The 17,409-nt window shown below is 39.4% G+C and overlaps 1 protein-coding gene across 3 annotated transcripts in view; it reads right to left on the bottom strand.

Moving 5' to 3' along the window:
- Window positions 1-2,100: 2,100 nt before the first annotated feature.
- Window positions 2,101-17,409, bottom strand: part of KCNK10 (potassium two pore domain channel subfamily K member 10) — a 214,850-nt gene continuing 199,541 nt past the window's right edge. For all 3 annotated transcript variants that reach the window (XM_043986891.1, XM_043986890.1, XM_043986892.1), the window contains one exon: window positions 2,101-8,730. In XM_043986891.1, coding sequence (XP_043842826.1) covers window positions 8,107-8,730 — 624 coding nt within the window. In that variant the 3' untranslated portion in view covers window positions 2,101-8,106. The remainder of the gene's footprint in view (window positions 8,731-17,409) is intronic.

Genomic DNA, 17,409 nt, shown 5'->3' with positions numbered 1-17,409 from the left:
GGCAGGGTGGGGTGGCTTATGTCTGGGGCCGGATTTGGGCTTGGGGTGTCCTGCGTCCAGGGTTGGTGCTTTGTCCACTGTGTTACCTAGTTGCCCCATGATGACATCTTTAAAATAAAATTAAGGGGTGAGAGAAATGCACTGGAAAAAAAGGGAAAGGGAGAGATGGAATGGGGTAAAGTAGGTCACATAAAAGAAATAAGAAAAAGCTTATGGAGTGGAGGGGAAGATGGGGAAGGAGCAGGAGAGTGAGTGAGCCTTACTTTCATCAGAATCAGCTCAAAGAAGGAATAACATACACACTCAAGTTAGTATAGAAATATATCTTGCCCTGCAGGAAGGTGGGAGGGGAAGGAGATGGGGGGAAGGAAGGAAGGGCAGATTGGGGGAGGGCCAGTAAAAGGGAAAAAAGGAAAAGAAAAAAAAATATTTACCAAATCCCCTTAAGCTCACTGGCTTTGTAGTTAGAAATCCTAGTTCAAATCCCACTTCTGTTACTGACTAGCTGTGTGATCTTGGTTAAACCATTTAACCTCTATAGGCCTCAGTTTCATCATTTGTTAAATTAAGGGGTTAATGCAGCTGTTTTCTAAGGTCCCATCCAGCTCTAAACATATAAACCAATGATCCTGCCACATGCCAGGCATTATGCCAGGTGTCAAAAAGACAAAGACAAAATGAAAATCAGTCCTTGCCTTTAAGGAATTTATATTTTATTGAGACACTTAAATTCTTCTCAGCTGAGTAATACTGATAATCTCTATACACCCAACTAATCCACAGCAAAATTATGTGCCTCATTATAAAACATCCAGGAGCCATTTCATTCTGTTTTCTGATGTTTAGTCTAATAACTCAAAAAATAAATTAGATTCATCTGCCATGACCTATCCTTGTTGAAACTCTGCTTCCTTTTCTAGATGTTTAGTAGCTATCCTTTTAATAATATGTTCTAGAATTCTTTCTCAAAGAATTACATTACTGTGAAGGCAGATGGCTTCTCCCCTTCCACCTGAAAGGTAGCAGAAGAGCATGGTGGCTCAGAGAGTCCCACCATAACTACTAAGGAGGTTGTTCCATCATGATGAGTCGATTGGAATGGTTTTTTTGGGGTGGGATCCCAGCTATGCCAACAGGACCTGTAACTCCTAGACCGGCTGCCCCCCACAAGTGGAATACCTGAACAAATTACCCAAAGTCAAATTGGAAAGCCCTATCCACTGATGATTTGGTAGTAGCTCTATCTAGCTATTACAGAATCATCTATAGATGATAATTCCAAGCAGCTAGGTGCCAGAGTGGATTGAGCCCTGGTCAAGCCTCAGAAACATACTGGCTAGATGACCCTGGGCAAGTCATTTGCCTTCAATTTCCTCAACTGCAAAATAGAGATAATAATAGCATCTGCTTCATAGGGCTGCTGTGAAGATCAAATAAGATCTTTGTAAAGCACTTAACACAGTGCCTAGCATATAACAGGTACTTAATAAAGGCTTATTCTTTTCTCCTTCTCTACCTGTTAAAGACAACTGGTTCTACTGAACCATATCCTTAGTCTCCATAAGTTTAGAGCTGGAGCTCATCAGTGGTCATGATTTTCCTGTTAACTGACTAGTTCTTTGACTCCATCCTGTGACCTACAGACAGAAGGAGCAAGGGTATCTTCCAAATGAATAGTAAGATTTCTGAGTCAGATCTGACCATGTTACTCCCCTAATGAAAAGGCTTCCATGACTTCCTATTGTTTCTATGATAAAATACAGATCCTCAACCTGGTATTTAAAATCCTCCAGTCTGGCTCAGGCCCACCTTTATTTCATATGATCACCACCATCACTTCATAAACTCTACATTCCACTTAAGCCAGACTACTAGCTGTTCCCTAAAATTGATATTCCATCATCTGCCTCTGAGTCTTTGCAAGGGATGACCCACATACCTGGAATCCCAGCTTCATTTGAAGGTCTGTTCAGGAACCATCACTTACAAATGACTTTACTCATCACTGGAGCTCTTATTCTAACTGGATAGTAACTTGTTCTTTTCTCCTCCTCCTCCTCCTCCTCCAATTATCTTGTATTGACTTACCTGATGGCATATTGTATCTCTCTAGTAGAATGTAACCTTCTTGAAGACAGAGATTGATTTATTATTGCTTTTTGAGATATCAGGTCTAGAACAATACCTTACACATTGTAGGTGCTTAAGTTTGTGGAAATGAACTGAATCAGAAGATCCAACGTCTCCCCATTGACCATGGTAATCACTCCCATAAGCGTTCATGAAGTGATTTGCTGTTGTTTCTCACTAAGTGGAAAAGATATTATTCGATTGAGAGAAATGAGAAAATTGGTGTAAACGATAAAGTGTTAAAGCCCAGTAACCAAAGCATTTTGATTATGTTACTTTCTATTAGCACAGTGCATAGAACATAGTAAACACTTAATAAAAGCTTCATCTATTTCTGACTTCATATAAGCAGAAAAGCTCCCAACCCCAGCTACTGAAGGACACTAGGCATTATGGGGAGAAAGGACAACAGAGAAGGCAGAAAGTCTTTGTTGCAATATTTTTTCCATCATTGAAAAAAATTACATCATCAGATAAAGACAATAGCAGCACAGCTTATTGAAATATTACAAGCAATTTTGCTTTATAATCTTCCTAATAACATTACGAAATCCTCCCTTTTCTGTAAATGCCTTTTTAAAGCACCATGAAATCCTACAGAGAGAAAAAATAAACAAATATGTAAAACATTTCCACATACGGCTTGAACATCATCACCATCATTTGATAATCTTTCATGTGGCTCTGGGATTTAAGCTCATTAAGTAAAGGACTGAAGGCTGGTATGTTTGGTTTGCATATCACTTTTAGGCACCAGTGCACTGCCTCTCTTTAGACACACAGCTGTTATAGCAAAGAAGAGGTTTTGCAGTCACCCCACCTGTGGCATGGGTCCACTGTTGGAGGTGGAGTGTGATGTCTTTCCAAAAAAATGCACAGAGACCTGTTTGAGATTTCTGACTTAGGAACCCAGTATGGAAAGTAAATTCCAAATCTCTTAGGCACCTGTGAAAAGGACACTCACTTTCAGTCAAATTAGAAGCATCTATTATTTATCCTAAGACTACAATGCTGAAATGTGACTTTCATACTGACACAGGAGGACCAAGATTTAAAGGGAAATATACCATTTGGGTGAAGGACAATGCAATTAGTTTCCCGTGCAAAGACTGAGTACATGTTTCCAAATGAAATGTGTGCACAGCTTTATTTACAATCATGTTAAGTGCATGCGATTCCCTAGTTCCCACAAGCAGAATTAATATCTGAGGAGTCAGATTAAAGTGACCTTTTGGTCAAAGATTTAGCATTTTTCCAATTTAAGGCTTTTGCTGATGGGCTCCAGTATTGCACCAAGAGCAACTTCGCTCATATTGCTCCAACATTTGTCATTTCTTATTTGTTGCATCATAGTAGTGAGAAAGACTGACATGCTAATGGCCATGTGCAAAGAGTATTAAAAACATAGTTCACCCTTTTCGACGTTTTGCTTTTTGTAAGTGACCTTTTTTTTTTCATTCTTGCTCATAGCCTTATCCTATAGTTAGGAAATGGGTAGTACATTGAGAGGCCTAGGATATTTATGTTTTTATTTGATGTGTTGAGCAATCCAGCCTCCATCCACAGCATCATTAATACTAGAAACCAAACAGACAGATAAATGAGTTGCACTGATTTAGACAGGAATTAATGCCATCTCAGAAGAAAGAAAGGTGGATTTGAGAGGGCCACAAATAAAGAAATAGCTGCCAATACTTTCTCCATGGGATTATATTTCATGATGTTCACTGTGGGCCTTGATTTTGTGTCTATTTCTATGCTTTTAGTGTGTTTATAGTACACAAATTTATGTAGTGTTAAACCACACTTTCCATTCATTGGGCGGCCAATCAGCTCAAGGTCAAATGTCTCAATTAGTTTAAATCCAGGCAAACCTATATCAACATGACATGAAGTCATCTGACTACTGTCTCCTTTGGAGAAGGTAGTTATGAGCCCAAGAGAGGACATCATTCTTAGTTCCAGTCTGGCCTTCTACATACAGGGGTGGTCTCCATCGATATACCATATAACAAGTCATGAAAGGTAGGAAATTTAATTCTTAAAATCATAGAAAACATCAGAATCATTGAATATTTCCAGATAGGAGCAATATGATTCATTAGTTAGTATATTAGGTTGTGAACTCCTAGAGGGCAGGGACTATCTTTTGCTTCTTTTTGTATCCCATGCATTAGCCTGGAACACAGTAAGAGTTTAATAAATGTTTATTGGTTACTACTAGAATAGGGAAGTTTTCTTCATAGATTCATATGGCTAGAAGGGACATTAAGGAGAATCTTTTAGTCCAACCTCCTTATATTACAAATGAAAACACAGAAGCTAGAGAAGTAAGTAACTTGCCCAAGGATACATAATCTGACAAGGGACAGAGTCAGAACTGGAGCCTAAGTCTCCTCACTGCCAAGTCCAGGGATCTTTATTTCTCTAATATAATATATTTAGTCAGTGAGGCCATTCATATCATCTTCTGCCCTGGTCCCAAACTATCTCTTCAACAGCCATGAATACCCAGTTCATCTGATAAGGAATAGGGTAGCGTATGTTCTGCAAAATCACTTTTGTCTTCTACCTGCTCTCTACAGAACTCAGAGATATTGAGGAAGTCTGACACTCAAATAGAAGGGGAAGCAAAGATCACTTTGTGGCTGGCAGGTCTAATCATGTCCTTAGCCAAAGTCTCTAGCTAAAAGAAATTTCTCTTTTCTTGGTTAGTAAAGGGGCACAACCATATGGTAACTGGTCATTGTGCACAATTTAGCCTGATCTTTAAAAGAAATCATCCTTTATAGAATGCCTCCTTGACCCATCCCACCCCCACTCATCCCCAAAAAAGAAATGTTACATTACTTCTGCCAAAGTGTCATCTTGTGTGAAAGGGAAAGAGATTAAGCCCCTTGTTTTGTTTTCAATCTCTCAGAAAACCTTTCAAAACTTGTAAAGGGCTTTAGGTTTCACAAAGTTCATTGATATATGTGTTCTTATTGGATCTATCTACACTGTAGGACTTACCTTGGTTCTTTCTTTTCCAGGATTACAGTATCATTTGTATCTGAGGATTACTTTATATGTGGAGGGAAAATATATATGCATATATGTATGCACATATATGCATATATCCTATTGCTGTATTGATTACTTCAGTTATTTGGAATCGGATGCAGTTAAAAAAAAAAGCTTATATTTAGTACTCCAGCAAATGTATGTTTCATTTGGTGCAAAATGCAGTTTTGTGTTTTGTATTCTTTTGTTCCTTCCATATGTTGTGTTTCTGCAAGGTGAACGGTAAAGTGCATGATAGTGTGTCCATATAATAGTTTAACAATACAGGTGGGTAATATATACAACATTTCAAGATGGTAAAATATACATTCTGGAGTTTGGGATAAAATCTGTTAGGCTGGATCTACACAGGGTTAACATTGCCACATTCCATATTTTGCCTCAAATGTTATCTTTGTGCTTCTCTCTTGTACCTTTCTCACTATGAGACTCTACCTTGTCACTACCACCAATCTCAGGAGCTAGAGGCACATAGGGATAATTGTGTCCCAGTCAGCCCTATAGGGCTAAAGCTTGCCTTCAGAGAAACGTAGAAGCCTCCTGGATGCTACAGTTTGTGGGTCAGTCAAATGGAGAAAGGGCCATTACCAAGGATCCAGAATTTAGATTGGTTGGGAACCTAAGCAAGTGTGAAACCCACTGACAATGATTCAGAACTTTTATCCAGAAACTTCCCCTGGGCTTAATGTGAACTCATGAATTACAACTGCCAGTCCATTTTAAAAGGGTGGGTGGATACACATAGTAAGAAACTATACCTACTCTTGCATAACTTTATGTACAACTACACAGTGTTGCCATTTATAGATAGTGTCTTATGAGTCAAAGTTCTAATTCACTCAATTCAGACATTTATCTGGGCGGACCATAATCCTATCTAGAGTCCATAGGGCCACTTGATTCGTAGTCATTCCCAAAATGCCCAGAAGCTTCTCCTATAGTTCAACCCCATTAGTGAAGGAAAAACATGAAATGGAGTCTAAAGAACAGAGGAGCTAAGTTTGAAGAAAGGAAACACCATTGTATGTGATCTATCTGCACAGCCATGCCTGTATGGAAAAAGGTCAGGAAGATTCCCACCCTGGAAAATCTTACCCATTGATCAGAAATATTGTAGGAGTGTCCCTAGTCTGAAAGCCTGGGGATGGACTAGATCATGCCTAAAGGTCCCTTCCAGTAATATAATCCTATGGGAAATCATTCTCCTGGGTTAATTGACCACACATCCCCAAGGCAATGAACGGAATTGAATCGAATCATGGAAACCTTTAACAAGGTATCCTTGTTTGATCTCGAAGATTAGGGGATCATTGAGAGCATGCATCAAATATACCTCATTTTGAGTATATAAAGTTGACAAGAGAATAGTAAAGACTGAAGTGCAAACAGTACTGGGACCTCAAACTCACTAGCATTTCCTTATTTTGTAACAAAAATCAATTTAAGTGGTTGTCTCTATACAATGGGTGGGCCATTGTTTTCCTCCCCTATCCCCAAGGGCTTGTGGAACATTCAAGAACATCACATTTTGGTTATTTGTTCATCATTTGGCTTGACATCACCAACCAAGTTCAGGTTCATGTTCTAGGGAAGAAAGCGTGAGATAATGAGAGAAAGGGAGGAAAAATAGTAGCAAATGAAAGCCCAAACTTAAAATTTTAAAAAAGAAATACTTCCTAGTAGGATGAAAAAAAACATAATGAATAGTGTTAATGGCACTTAAACTCTAAGCACTTAAAACATGTTGTTCTTCATTGATTAGATTTGGTTGATGGACAGGTTTTCCCCTTGTTTGGAGACATTAGGGTTGGATCTCACATCTCCACCCCACTCCACCCAAAAAGTGACAGAGAGCCCTGAGATGATAATGATGGATGGTCCTCATCTATCTCTAGGTATCAGAAATGGATGATATCAGTTTTTGTAAAAAAGTCCTATTCAGCTATAGTCAACAGCAGGATGCTGACAACATGCAAGGCAATAGCTTCCCACCCCACCCCCAACCCCTTTATCTGCCCACATTAAAAGCAAAGTTCTGCCAGAAAGCATGAAAAGGGAGAATTTAAAACCAGTTTTCCTGACACTGGACACATTAAGGAAAACACAAGGTTTGCCATTGAACAATACAGTAGTTGAAGTTGAGTTTTTGCCTATGTTTATCCAGTTTATCTGGGCTACCCCTCAGAGAAAAAACAAAAGAAATTCAGTACATTTTTTTGTCATTGGTTAAGGTGATATCCACAGTGTGATGTTTTTTTGTTGTTCTTTTCTTTCTTTTTTAATGAGAAAAGTAATTGCACCTTTTAACATGTTTGCTCTGATCTGCTTCCAACATCCAGCTGGTCTCAGGTTCCGTGGACATTCTTTTGGAGTTTAGAAAGACTATGCATTAGATGATTTAAAAAAAAAATTCAAGCTCAGAGCACTTGCCAAAATGTAAAATGAATTTCTAATAAGTTACCAGTTCACCCCAATCATTTCCCCTTTTCCTATGTGTATACATATCACTATGTATATTCAGAAAACATTAAGATGTTCAGGAAACAGGACTCCATTGATAAGATACATAATTCTCACCTTTTTTTTTTCTTTCAAAAGGCTGGTCTAAAAAATAGCTGCCCTTTTTTTTCCCAACTATTATGCCAGGGTGGTAACCTTCCAGTTGTATTGCCATGGTAACTCTCTCCCTTAACATTTCACCATGGTAACCTACTTGTTGAAACTCCTGGTGTGTGTTCTACTGTCACTATTTTGAAGTGCTGTACTTTGATTCATTTTGGCAGAGCCAGCTTTTCATTCATTTATGGCACAGTGAAATATTCTTCAATGCTATGTAATTCAGACTAATTAAAGAGGTTCATATAAGGCACATGTCTCAATATGTATATAAAAAACACTAACATCACATTACATTTAATTTCTGTCTTCAAGTAATGAATTGTTTTCATTTTCCTTTTCTTTGGTCTCAGAAGGTATCACACCATTCTCCATCTCCGAGTGCTGTTGGTTACAGTTAGTCAAAATGGTTGTGCTCGAGTTGTCTGAGTTGCACATTTTTTCTGAATCTTCTTCTTTTTTCTCCTCATCCAGGGAATAATTCCGGAAGGTCTTGTAAATTTTCTGAACATCCTCTGGGACACTCTTTTTAAGGTCTTTGTTTTTCCTTTTGGTGAGCTTGGAGGAAGAGGACCCAAACTTGTTGATAATGTTGTCCTCAGATGCTCCTTGCCCATGTTTGTCCAGATGCTCTGACCCCTTTAGGCGCAAGTTGTTGGGTCGGTTATTGATGCTTTCCTGAGATGAGGCTTTGAAGCGCCCAGTCTCTAGTGCAGCAAAGACTGAACGCTTCTCAGGAGACAGCATGTCCAGGGAGTGAGCCCTCTGATCCAGGCCCAAGCGCCTGCGTTCCATGCTCCGGATCGTGGCTGCCCGCTGAAGCTTGTCATGGATCTCCACACTCAGGCGTCTCCTCGTCTCCCTGAACTCAGCTGTCACATTGGCTTTCCACTCAGCTGCGTGAGCTTTTATTTCACCAACCTAGACAAAAACAAAATTCAAGATACCATGAGTGAAAGGTGGTTTGATTTGAATTACACATCTAACCCTCCTTTCTAGGACACTGGTTCACATCTGTTGTCTTCCTATGAAGAACGTGGGAGTGTTTCAATTTTACAAATAGAGGATTGTGGACATATACCAAGTTAGAGAGAATAACCATGATCACAAAAATAATAACACATTTATATAGTCGTAATGGTCCTTTTGTGGTGCTTAAATAGTGCTTTAAAGTTTACAAATACTTTCCAAACAGCACTGTCAGGAGATAGAATTTAAGCTCCTTGAGGGCAGGGATTATTTTTTATTTCTATCTTTGTAGTCCCAACACATAATACAATGCTTATATATAATAGGTACTTAATATATGCCTTCTGAATGAATGAGTGAATGAATGAGGGCAGAGAATAGTACAAGTAGTAGTTCATATTTATAAAACAATTTAATGTTTACAAAGCACATTCCCCACAACCAAGCTATAAATTAGGCAGGGAAGGATTATTATTCACATTTTATAGATGAAGAAATTGAGGCTCAGAATGACCAAGTGAGTTCCTCATGTTTACACAGTTAATGTTAGAGCTAGGATGAGACTATTGCATGTGGGAGAGTGCATTATAATTTCAAACTAGTGTATCAGAAGGTCAGGATAACTGGGTTTTGTTTTTGTTTTTGTTTTGAGGGGCAATGGGGGTTAAGTGACTTGCCCAGGGTCACACAGCTAGTAAGTGTCAAGTGTCTGAGGCTGGATTTGAACTCAGGTACTCCTGAATCCAGGGCTGGTGCTTTATCCACTGCATCACCTAGCCACCCCCCAGGATAATTGGGTTTTAATATTTGCTCTGTTACTAATTAATAGTGCAACTGTGAGCAAGTCACCTAATTTCTCTGGGCCTCAATTTCCTTATGAAGGGATTGGAATAAATGGTCTCTAAGATCTCTTTCAACTTTAAGAATCTAGAAATTTATGTTCTTTCTATGAAATCAGAAACTTTCAAATGGATTTGTTGGTAATTAGTGTGGTTCATAGTCATGGAAGTTGAAATTTAAAGAGCTTTTAGAAATATTAGATTCAACTTATTGGTTGCCCCCAAGACATTAGTACAAAATAGACTGGATATGTACCATAGAACTGTTCTTGACATCCATGCTTTGGTAACATATATGTAAATCAGACCATTCTATAAGGTTCTACCAATATATCTGATTTTTGTTTCGTTTTGTTTTGTTTTTGGGGGGTTTTTTGTGGGGCAATGGGGGTTAAGTGACTTGCCCAGGGTCACACAGCTAGTGTCAAGTGTCTGAGGCCTGATTTGAACTCAGGTCCTCCTGAATCCAGGGCCAGTGCTCTATCCACTGTACCACCTAGCTGCCCCTATATCTGATTATTTAAGTTCCTTTGTCAGGGTACAAGAAATACTTATTTTAGAACTAACGCAATACAATTGGGAATCAAATGTCAATCAACTGTCATTTATACATCTATCCCTGTGATCTTGGCCATGTCACTAAACCCTAAACTGGGCCCCCATTTATTTAATATACTAGGCCTGCTTACCTCACAGGACTAACATGCACCTCAAATGACAGAATGTATAAAGAAGTGCTTTAGAAAATTATGAAGTGGGGCAGCTAGGTGGCGCAGTGGATAGAGCACAGGCCCTGGAGTCAGGAGGACCTGAGTTCAAATCTAGCCTCAGGCACTTGACACTTACTAGCTGTGTGACCCTGGGCAAGTCACTTAACCCCAATTGCCTCACAAAAAAAAAAAAGAAAAGAAAAAAAAAGAAACTATGAAGTACTAGACAAATGAAAGGTATAAATTTGTCCATTCTTTCAATAAACATACTCCACAGAGCACTATGGTAGGTATAAGGGAAGATATAAAATTGAGATAAGACACAATCCTTGCCCTCAAGTAACAAAGTCTAGTAGAGGAACAAAATATGGACATCCTGTCCTATTATATACAATGCTACCTTGGGCATGTCAACTAACTCTCTTTGCCTCAGTATCCTTATCTGTGAGCTGGAGAAAGAAATGGCAAACCACTGCAGTATCTTTGCCAAGGAAACCCTCAATGGGGTCAGGGAGAGTCAGACATGACTGAAAATGACTGAACAACAACAAAAGACTTATGAGGTTTAGAAATTTAAAGTAACTTGCCCGAGGTGACACAGGCAGTAAACTGACAGAGGCAGGATTCAAACTTGGGTCCTTGGGCTTAAATTTTGTGCTTTTTCTACTGTACCATGAAGCCTCACGGTGAAGAGAGTGAGATCCAAATGCACAAGGAGAAAGACATAGAATTTACTGCGCCTTGATCACTGGGACAAATAACATGCTTCCTTAAGTAGACAAGTAACTTCAATCTTTGCAGACAAGAAAGTCGATATTTATACAGTTCCCTTTTCTCTCTCCAGCAGCAGTTTCTGCTGATCTTGTTAGATAACTGGGGATTCCAAATTGAAATGACATTGACACAGCTATTTTTGCCAACCAGGAAAATGAGACTTTGTGCCCAAAGCTAGCAAAAATCAAGTGGGGAATTCATCTTCTCTTGTGCTATATTTTGGACTAAATTTATCAGCATATGTTTGCAACTCTATTATTAGATTGCAAACTCCATGAGGTCAGATGCCATTATTTTATTTAATTTTTGTATCACTCAAAACACCTAGCAAAGCACTTAGCACTCTGCACAAATTAGGTGCCTAATAAATGAGCAAATTGAATTTATTCATTCAGCAACCATTGGCCCACTATGTATAGCATTACTATAGCGCCCCATTGATAACACAGCGCCGCCCCCCCACCCCTCCCACCCCCCACCCCCGCCTCTTCTAGTACTGGCTATACCTTCACTCATTCTTCTCAGCTCATTGGAGGAGGCAAGGGAGTTGGATTATTCCTTGCTCCCCATTGCAATTTCTTTTTTTTTTTTTAAAGTGAGGCAATTGGGGTTAAAGTGACTTGCCCAGGGTCACACAGCTAGTAAGTGTTAAGTGTCTGAGGCTGGATTTGAACTCAGGTACTCCAGGGCCAGTGCTCTATCCACTGTGCCACCTAGCTGCCCCTCCCATTGCAATTTCTAAGTTCTTCCCCTACCTTTATCATTCAGTAATCTCTCCTCCTTTGAGGTTCATGTTATTCATATCTACTACTCAATCAAAATCTGGGTAGCTGTTGTTTATAGACTCCCAGATAACTCCCCTTACTTCCCCAGTGAATTCAGTCCGTAGCTCACAATTTTTCTCTCCTCTCCAACTCTTGCCCTCCTTCAACATATATATTGGCTCTTCCTCCAGCACCATTACCAACTCAACCTACTCATATCCCATGATGTATTCCTCCATCCCACCTTAGCCACACATAAAGATGGTCATAACCTTGATCTTACCACAATCCACAAATGTATCACCTCCATGTTCAAGAATTCTGAAATCTCCTCCAACTATACTCAATTGGCTTTTCAACTCTCCTTCTGCCTTCCCTACCAAACTCCAATCTTCATCTGCACCACAACCTCTCATCCCTTGATCCTTCAGTTCTCTCCCAGGTCATCTCCCTACACTAGCCCCTTTCCTCTATTCCCCATCATGACCCCTTTGTGAAGTAATTCAACTCTACACTGTATCCTCTCTTGTGTCTCTTATAAGTCTTTATCATTTTACAGATTATGCTCTTTTAAGCCTTAGCCTTGGGTCACTCCCACCATATTTGCCTCCTTTGGTGCTAGAGAAACAAAGGTGGAGAAAATCATGCAACCATTTTGAGTTCACTACAAATTTTTATTACACAACTTCGACTGATCCTTCACTGCTACTAGTCAATGCTACTATACCTCCCTTATCAACTTACTATCCCAATCTTCACAGCAGCTCTTCCAAATGTTTTTATGGTCTTCAAACCTTCCATGGCTCCTCCTTGCCTCACCCTCTCAGCTGAGAAACTTGTCTCATATATTACAGAAAGAATTGAGGCTCCTCACTCTGAGTCCCTTTTTCTCCCCTCTTCCTCATCTCACATAACTCATATGCCTTCTGCTACTACCAGCTCCTTCACCCCTGTCTCACACGATGAGATGGCTTTACTCTTTAACACAGTTAACCTCTCCTCCTGATCCAGCAATCCCATTCCACACCATCTCCTCCGACAGACTTTCCTCTCTTCATCCCTACTCTGTCACTTGTTTTCAATTTCTCCTTGTCTATAAACCCATTCCTTACTGCCTACAAACATGCCCATGTCTCTCCCATCCTGCTGATCAGCCTCTCCTCCTTGATACTCTCTTCTCTCTAGGTTTTTGGGGCACCGCTCTCCCTTGGTTCTCCTCCTGATGCCTCCTTTGCTGTGTCCCCATCCACATCATTTCCTCTAAATGGAGGTGTCCCAAAGGGTTCTGTTCTGGGCCTTCTTCTCTTCTCCCTCTCTACTACTTCAGTTGGTGATCTCATCAACTCCCAGGGTTTATGATTCTCAGAGCTACCTATTATGCCCCAGCTTCTTTACTGACCTCTATTCTTGTATCTTCAACTGCTTTTCAGACATCTGGAACAGGATATCTAGTATATATAAACTCAACAAAACCTAACTAATCTTTCCCCTTAAACTCTCCACACACACACACTTTACCTTCCCTATTACCTATTCCAAGGTAGGACCATCCTCCCAGTCCTTCAGGCTTACTATATATCCAAGCTGTCACCAAGGTCTATCAATTTCACCTTTGCACCATCTGTCAGATACATTTCCTTCTCTCCTCTGACACTGTCACAACTCTATAGTATAGGCCCTCATCACCTCATACCTGGAATACTGTAACAGATTTCTGGTGGATCTGCCTACCTCAAGCCCCTCCAAAGTCCAATCCATCCTCCATTCAGTCATTAAAGTGCTTTTCCTATAGCACAAGTCTGACCATGTCACACCCCTATTCAATAAACTTCACTGGCTCCTAATCACCTTGAAGATCAAATACAAAATTCTCTGGCATTCAATGCCCTTCATAATCTAGCTTTCCAGTTTTCTGACACCGTACTCCCTGTCATGTACTCTTTTTTTTTTTAATTTTTTTAGTGAGGCAATTGGGGTTAAGTGACTTGCCTAAGGTCACACGGGTAGTAAGTGTTAAGTGTCTGAGGCCGGATTTGAACTCAGGTACTCCTGACTCCAGGGCCGGTGCTCTATCCACTGTGCCACCTAGCTGCCCTTGTCATGTACTCTTTAATCCAGTGACACTGGCATCCTGGTTGTTCTATAAACAAGACATTCTATCTCTCAGCTCTGGGCATTTTCTCTGGCTACCTCCTATTCCTAGAATGCACTCCCTCCTCATCTCTACTTATTGCATTGCCTGAGTTCCTAACTGAGATGAATGAAAAACCAGAGAGATGGAGTTTCTGGGTAATTAATAATCATTTTATTCATTAGACTACCTAATAATAAACTGATGGCCAGTGGTTTCTCTGGGTAACCTAATAGACACCTAATGGAGACAATGAATGCCTTAAATACTTTTTTTTGAAACAGAATGCCCCTGACAGGAGTAATCAACCCTGACTGGTGGACATTTAAATGAGGAGGTGGGCTAAAAGTCTTCAGCTCCTCCTGCTGACAAGGGGGCTTGATGATCAAACCACTTGGCCACCTCCAGCAATATGGGCAAAGGAATCCATCTCTACCCAGAGCACTCAGGTTGGTTTTCTCCTTCATGAGCCGGGTTACCCCAAACTCCAATGGAGGGGGGTATCAAGGCATAAGTTCAGTGCTTTGGGGCTAGCATTCACCTAGATTAGAATCTGTTTACACTCTAAACAGAAATAAGGTGTCTTAGTTGGGTGGGATCCTGGGCATGTTCCTGGAGGATTTGGACAATCTCGTCCAACAGCCTTGTCCTTCAGTGAATGGTTGACTGACCTAGAGAAGCTGGGCCCTAAATGAGTAAATAGAAAAAGAAAAGCCTGGATCTTAATTTAATAATGGTTTATTAGTATAAGAGAAAATGATAATTTATTCGTAACTAAATACTCATATTCTACAGGAAGCCTTTTCCAACCCCTCATAATTCTATCACCTTCCCTCTCTTATTTCCTATTTTTCCTATATATTGCTCCTTTGTATAAATTTGTTTGTTGTCCTCTCCATTAGATTGTGAGCTCCTCAAGAGCAGAGACTGTCTTGCCTCTTTTGGTATCTCCATTGCCTGGTGCTTAATAAATGTTTACTGACTAAATAACTAACTATAAAGTACTGTGCTTAGAAGAAATGAAATAGTTGAAAATAAATTAATTAAAATACCCAAACCCTTTGACTCAGTCTTCCCACTGCTATCTTTATATACCAAGAAAATCAATGATTCAAACAATGGTCCCTAATGCACCAAAATATTTATAGTAGTGCTTTTTGTAGTAGAAAATAACTGGAAATAAAGGAAATGACTATTAATAGGGGGATAACTTTAAAAAAACCCTGTAGTATATGAATGTGATCTAATTTTACTACTCTGTAAGAAATGATGAATATGGAAAAGACAGAGAACTGATACAAAGTGAAGTAAGCAGAACCAGGAAAATGATATATATAAAACTACAACAATGTGAATGAAACAAAAAAAAATTGAGACTAAATGCTATGAAAAAATAATGATGGGGAAGCTAGGTGGCACAGTGGATAAAGCACCGGCCCTGGATTCAGGAGGACCTGAGTTCAAATCCCACTTCAGACACTTGACACTTGCTAGCTGTGTAAACCCTGGGCAAGTCACTTAACCCCCATCGCCCTGCCAAAAAAAAAAAAAAAAAAAGACCATGTTTGTCCCCAAAGAAGACATATGAAATTGTCTTCCTTCCCTTCTTTTTTTTTTTTTTTTTTTGCAGGCAATGGGGGTTAAGTGACTTGCCCAGGGTTTACACAGCTAGTAAGTGTCAAGTGTCTGAGGCCTGATTTCAACTCAGGTACTCCTGAATCCAGGGCCGGTGCTTTAACCACTGCGCCATCTAGCTGCCCCCTTCCCTTCTTTTTAAAAGAAAATTATTTTCTTTTTATTTATGGAATAAAACAACTCTTCTTTGTAAAAGTGGGGGACTGTGGGCATACAAGACTATTTAAAAGTTGGGGGGCAGCTAGGTGGTGCAGAGAACTGGCCTTGGATTCAGGAGTACCTGAGTTCAAATCTAGCCTCAGACACTTGACAGTTACTAGCTGTGTGACCCTGGGCAAGTCACTTAACCCTCATTGCCCCTCCAAAAAAAAAGTTGGTGTTGGTCAATGTGTTATTTGATTTTATTAATATGGATTTTTCTCTTTTTGTTTATAAGAGATGCATCTCTAGAAGGAGGAGAGGGACATATTAAGAAATTAAATTCACATTTAAAATAAGTTGTTAATAAAATTTTAAATGAAAAAGGGCAGTTGGGCTTATAATATTTTAATTAATATTGTCACTGTCCTTTTACTTTTTATATTTTGGCTTCTCTTTACTTCCTTCTCTCTGACTCTCCTTCTGTCCTCATTGACATGGACTGTTATAGATAGAAAGGTCTAAGCAAAACATTTAATAGATGAGAAAACTGAAACCCAAGAAGGTTAAGGAATTTTTACAAGAGTAACTCAGCAAACAGGTGGCCCAGTGGATACAAGAACTTGGACCTCCTGAATTCTATATGCTCTTATAGCTCATGCTAGAAAGTACTATCTATTCCAACCCTCTCATTTTATAGATAAGGAAAATGACACCCACAAAGGTCAAGCAAATTGCTCATAATTACATAGGTAGTAAACATCTCAGAAGTTTAATTTGAACACAGGTCCTCTGACCACAGGCCCAGTAGTCTTTCTACTGTCCCATGCTCCCTCTTCTCCCCATTTAATGCTGTTGCCTCTATGCCACCAAAAGATCCCATTTTACTTCTTTCTTTTCTTTATTCTTCATAAAAAGCATTCCATGTTGAATCTTTTTTTTTTCATGTCATGCCTTTCTTCTTTCTAGTGCCTTTGACTGGGCTTTCATAAGAATTGATGCCTATGGTGTAAACTGTATTTAGGAATTGGAACACATTTCTCTCTACTGATCTAAAGCACAAGAGAGAGAATGAGACTTGAACTTTTAACTCCTCCTTGCTCTACTTGGTGTGCGATTTAGCAAAAGCTCATAATAACAAATCAACAAAGAATCTATATACCATAGCATTTCCTAATCACATAACCATATACATATAAGTACAATATATAATCATATAAATACAATTAAAGGATTTTTTTTAACTGGGCTTCTTTCTGTTCTCCAGGTTTCTTTCTTTGACCATTGATAGAAGACAGTCTCACATATAAATCAGCCATGCTTGATCCTGACTCATGCTCTGCTATTCCTAACGGTTGTTTTTTTTTCCTTTTTCACTGCTAGGAGTGTGGTCTACCCAAATACTAGGCATTCAATGTTAGAAGATTAATAGAGTCTCCATTTTTCTTCCCTACCAAGAAAGAACTTAGAGATTACTACTCCATTGGGTATGTTGGTTAAAAATATCATTTGAAAAAAATGCAGTCTGACAAAGCTAGTTGAGAAGCACTCGGGCTAGGACAAGCACAAACATGAGGTTAAGACCTATCTTTGGTTTGGTCTGATGTTTTCCTGAAATAGCTGCATAGGTGGGAGAAGTA

The sequence above is a fragment of the Dromiciops gliroides genome, chromosome 2 (genome assembly GCF_019393635.1).
Source record: "Dromiciops gliroides isolate mDroGli1 chromosome 2, mDroGli1.pri, whole genome shotgun sequence".
Classification (NCBI taxonomy): Eukaryota; Metazoa; Chordata; class Mammalia; order Microbiotheria; family Microbiotheriidae; genus Dromiciops; species Dromiciops gliroides.
Note: the sequence above shows the minus strand (reverse complement) of the source record. Positions and strands in the feature narration are given on the sequence as shown.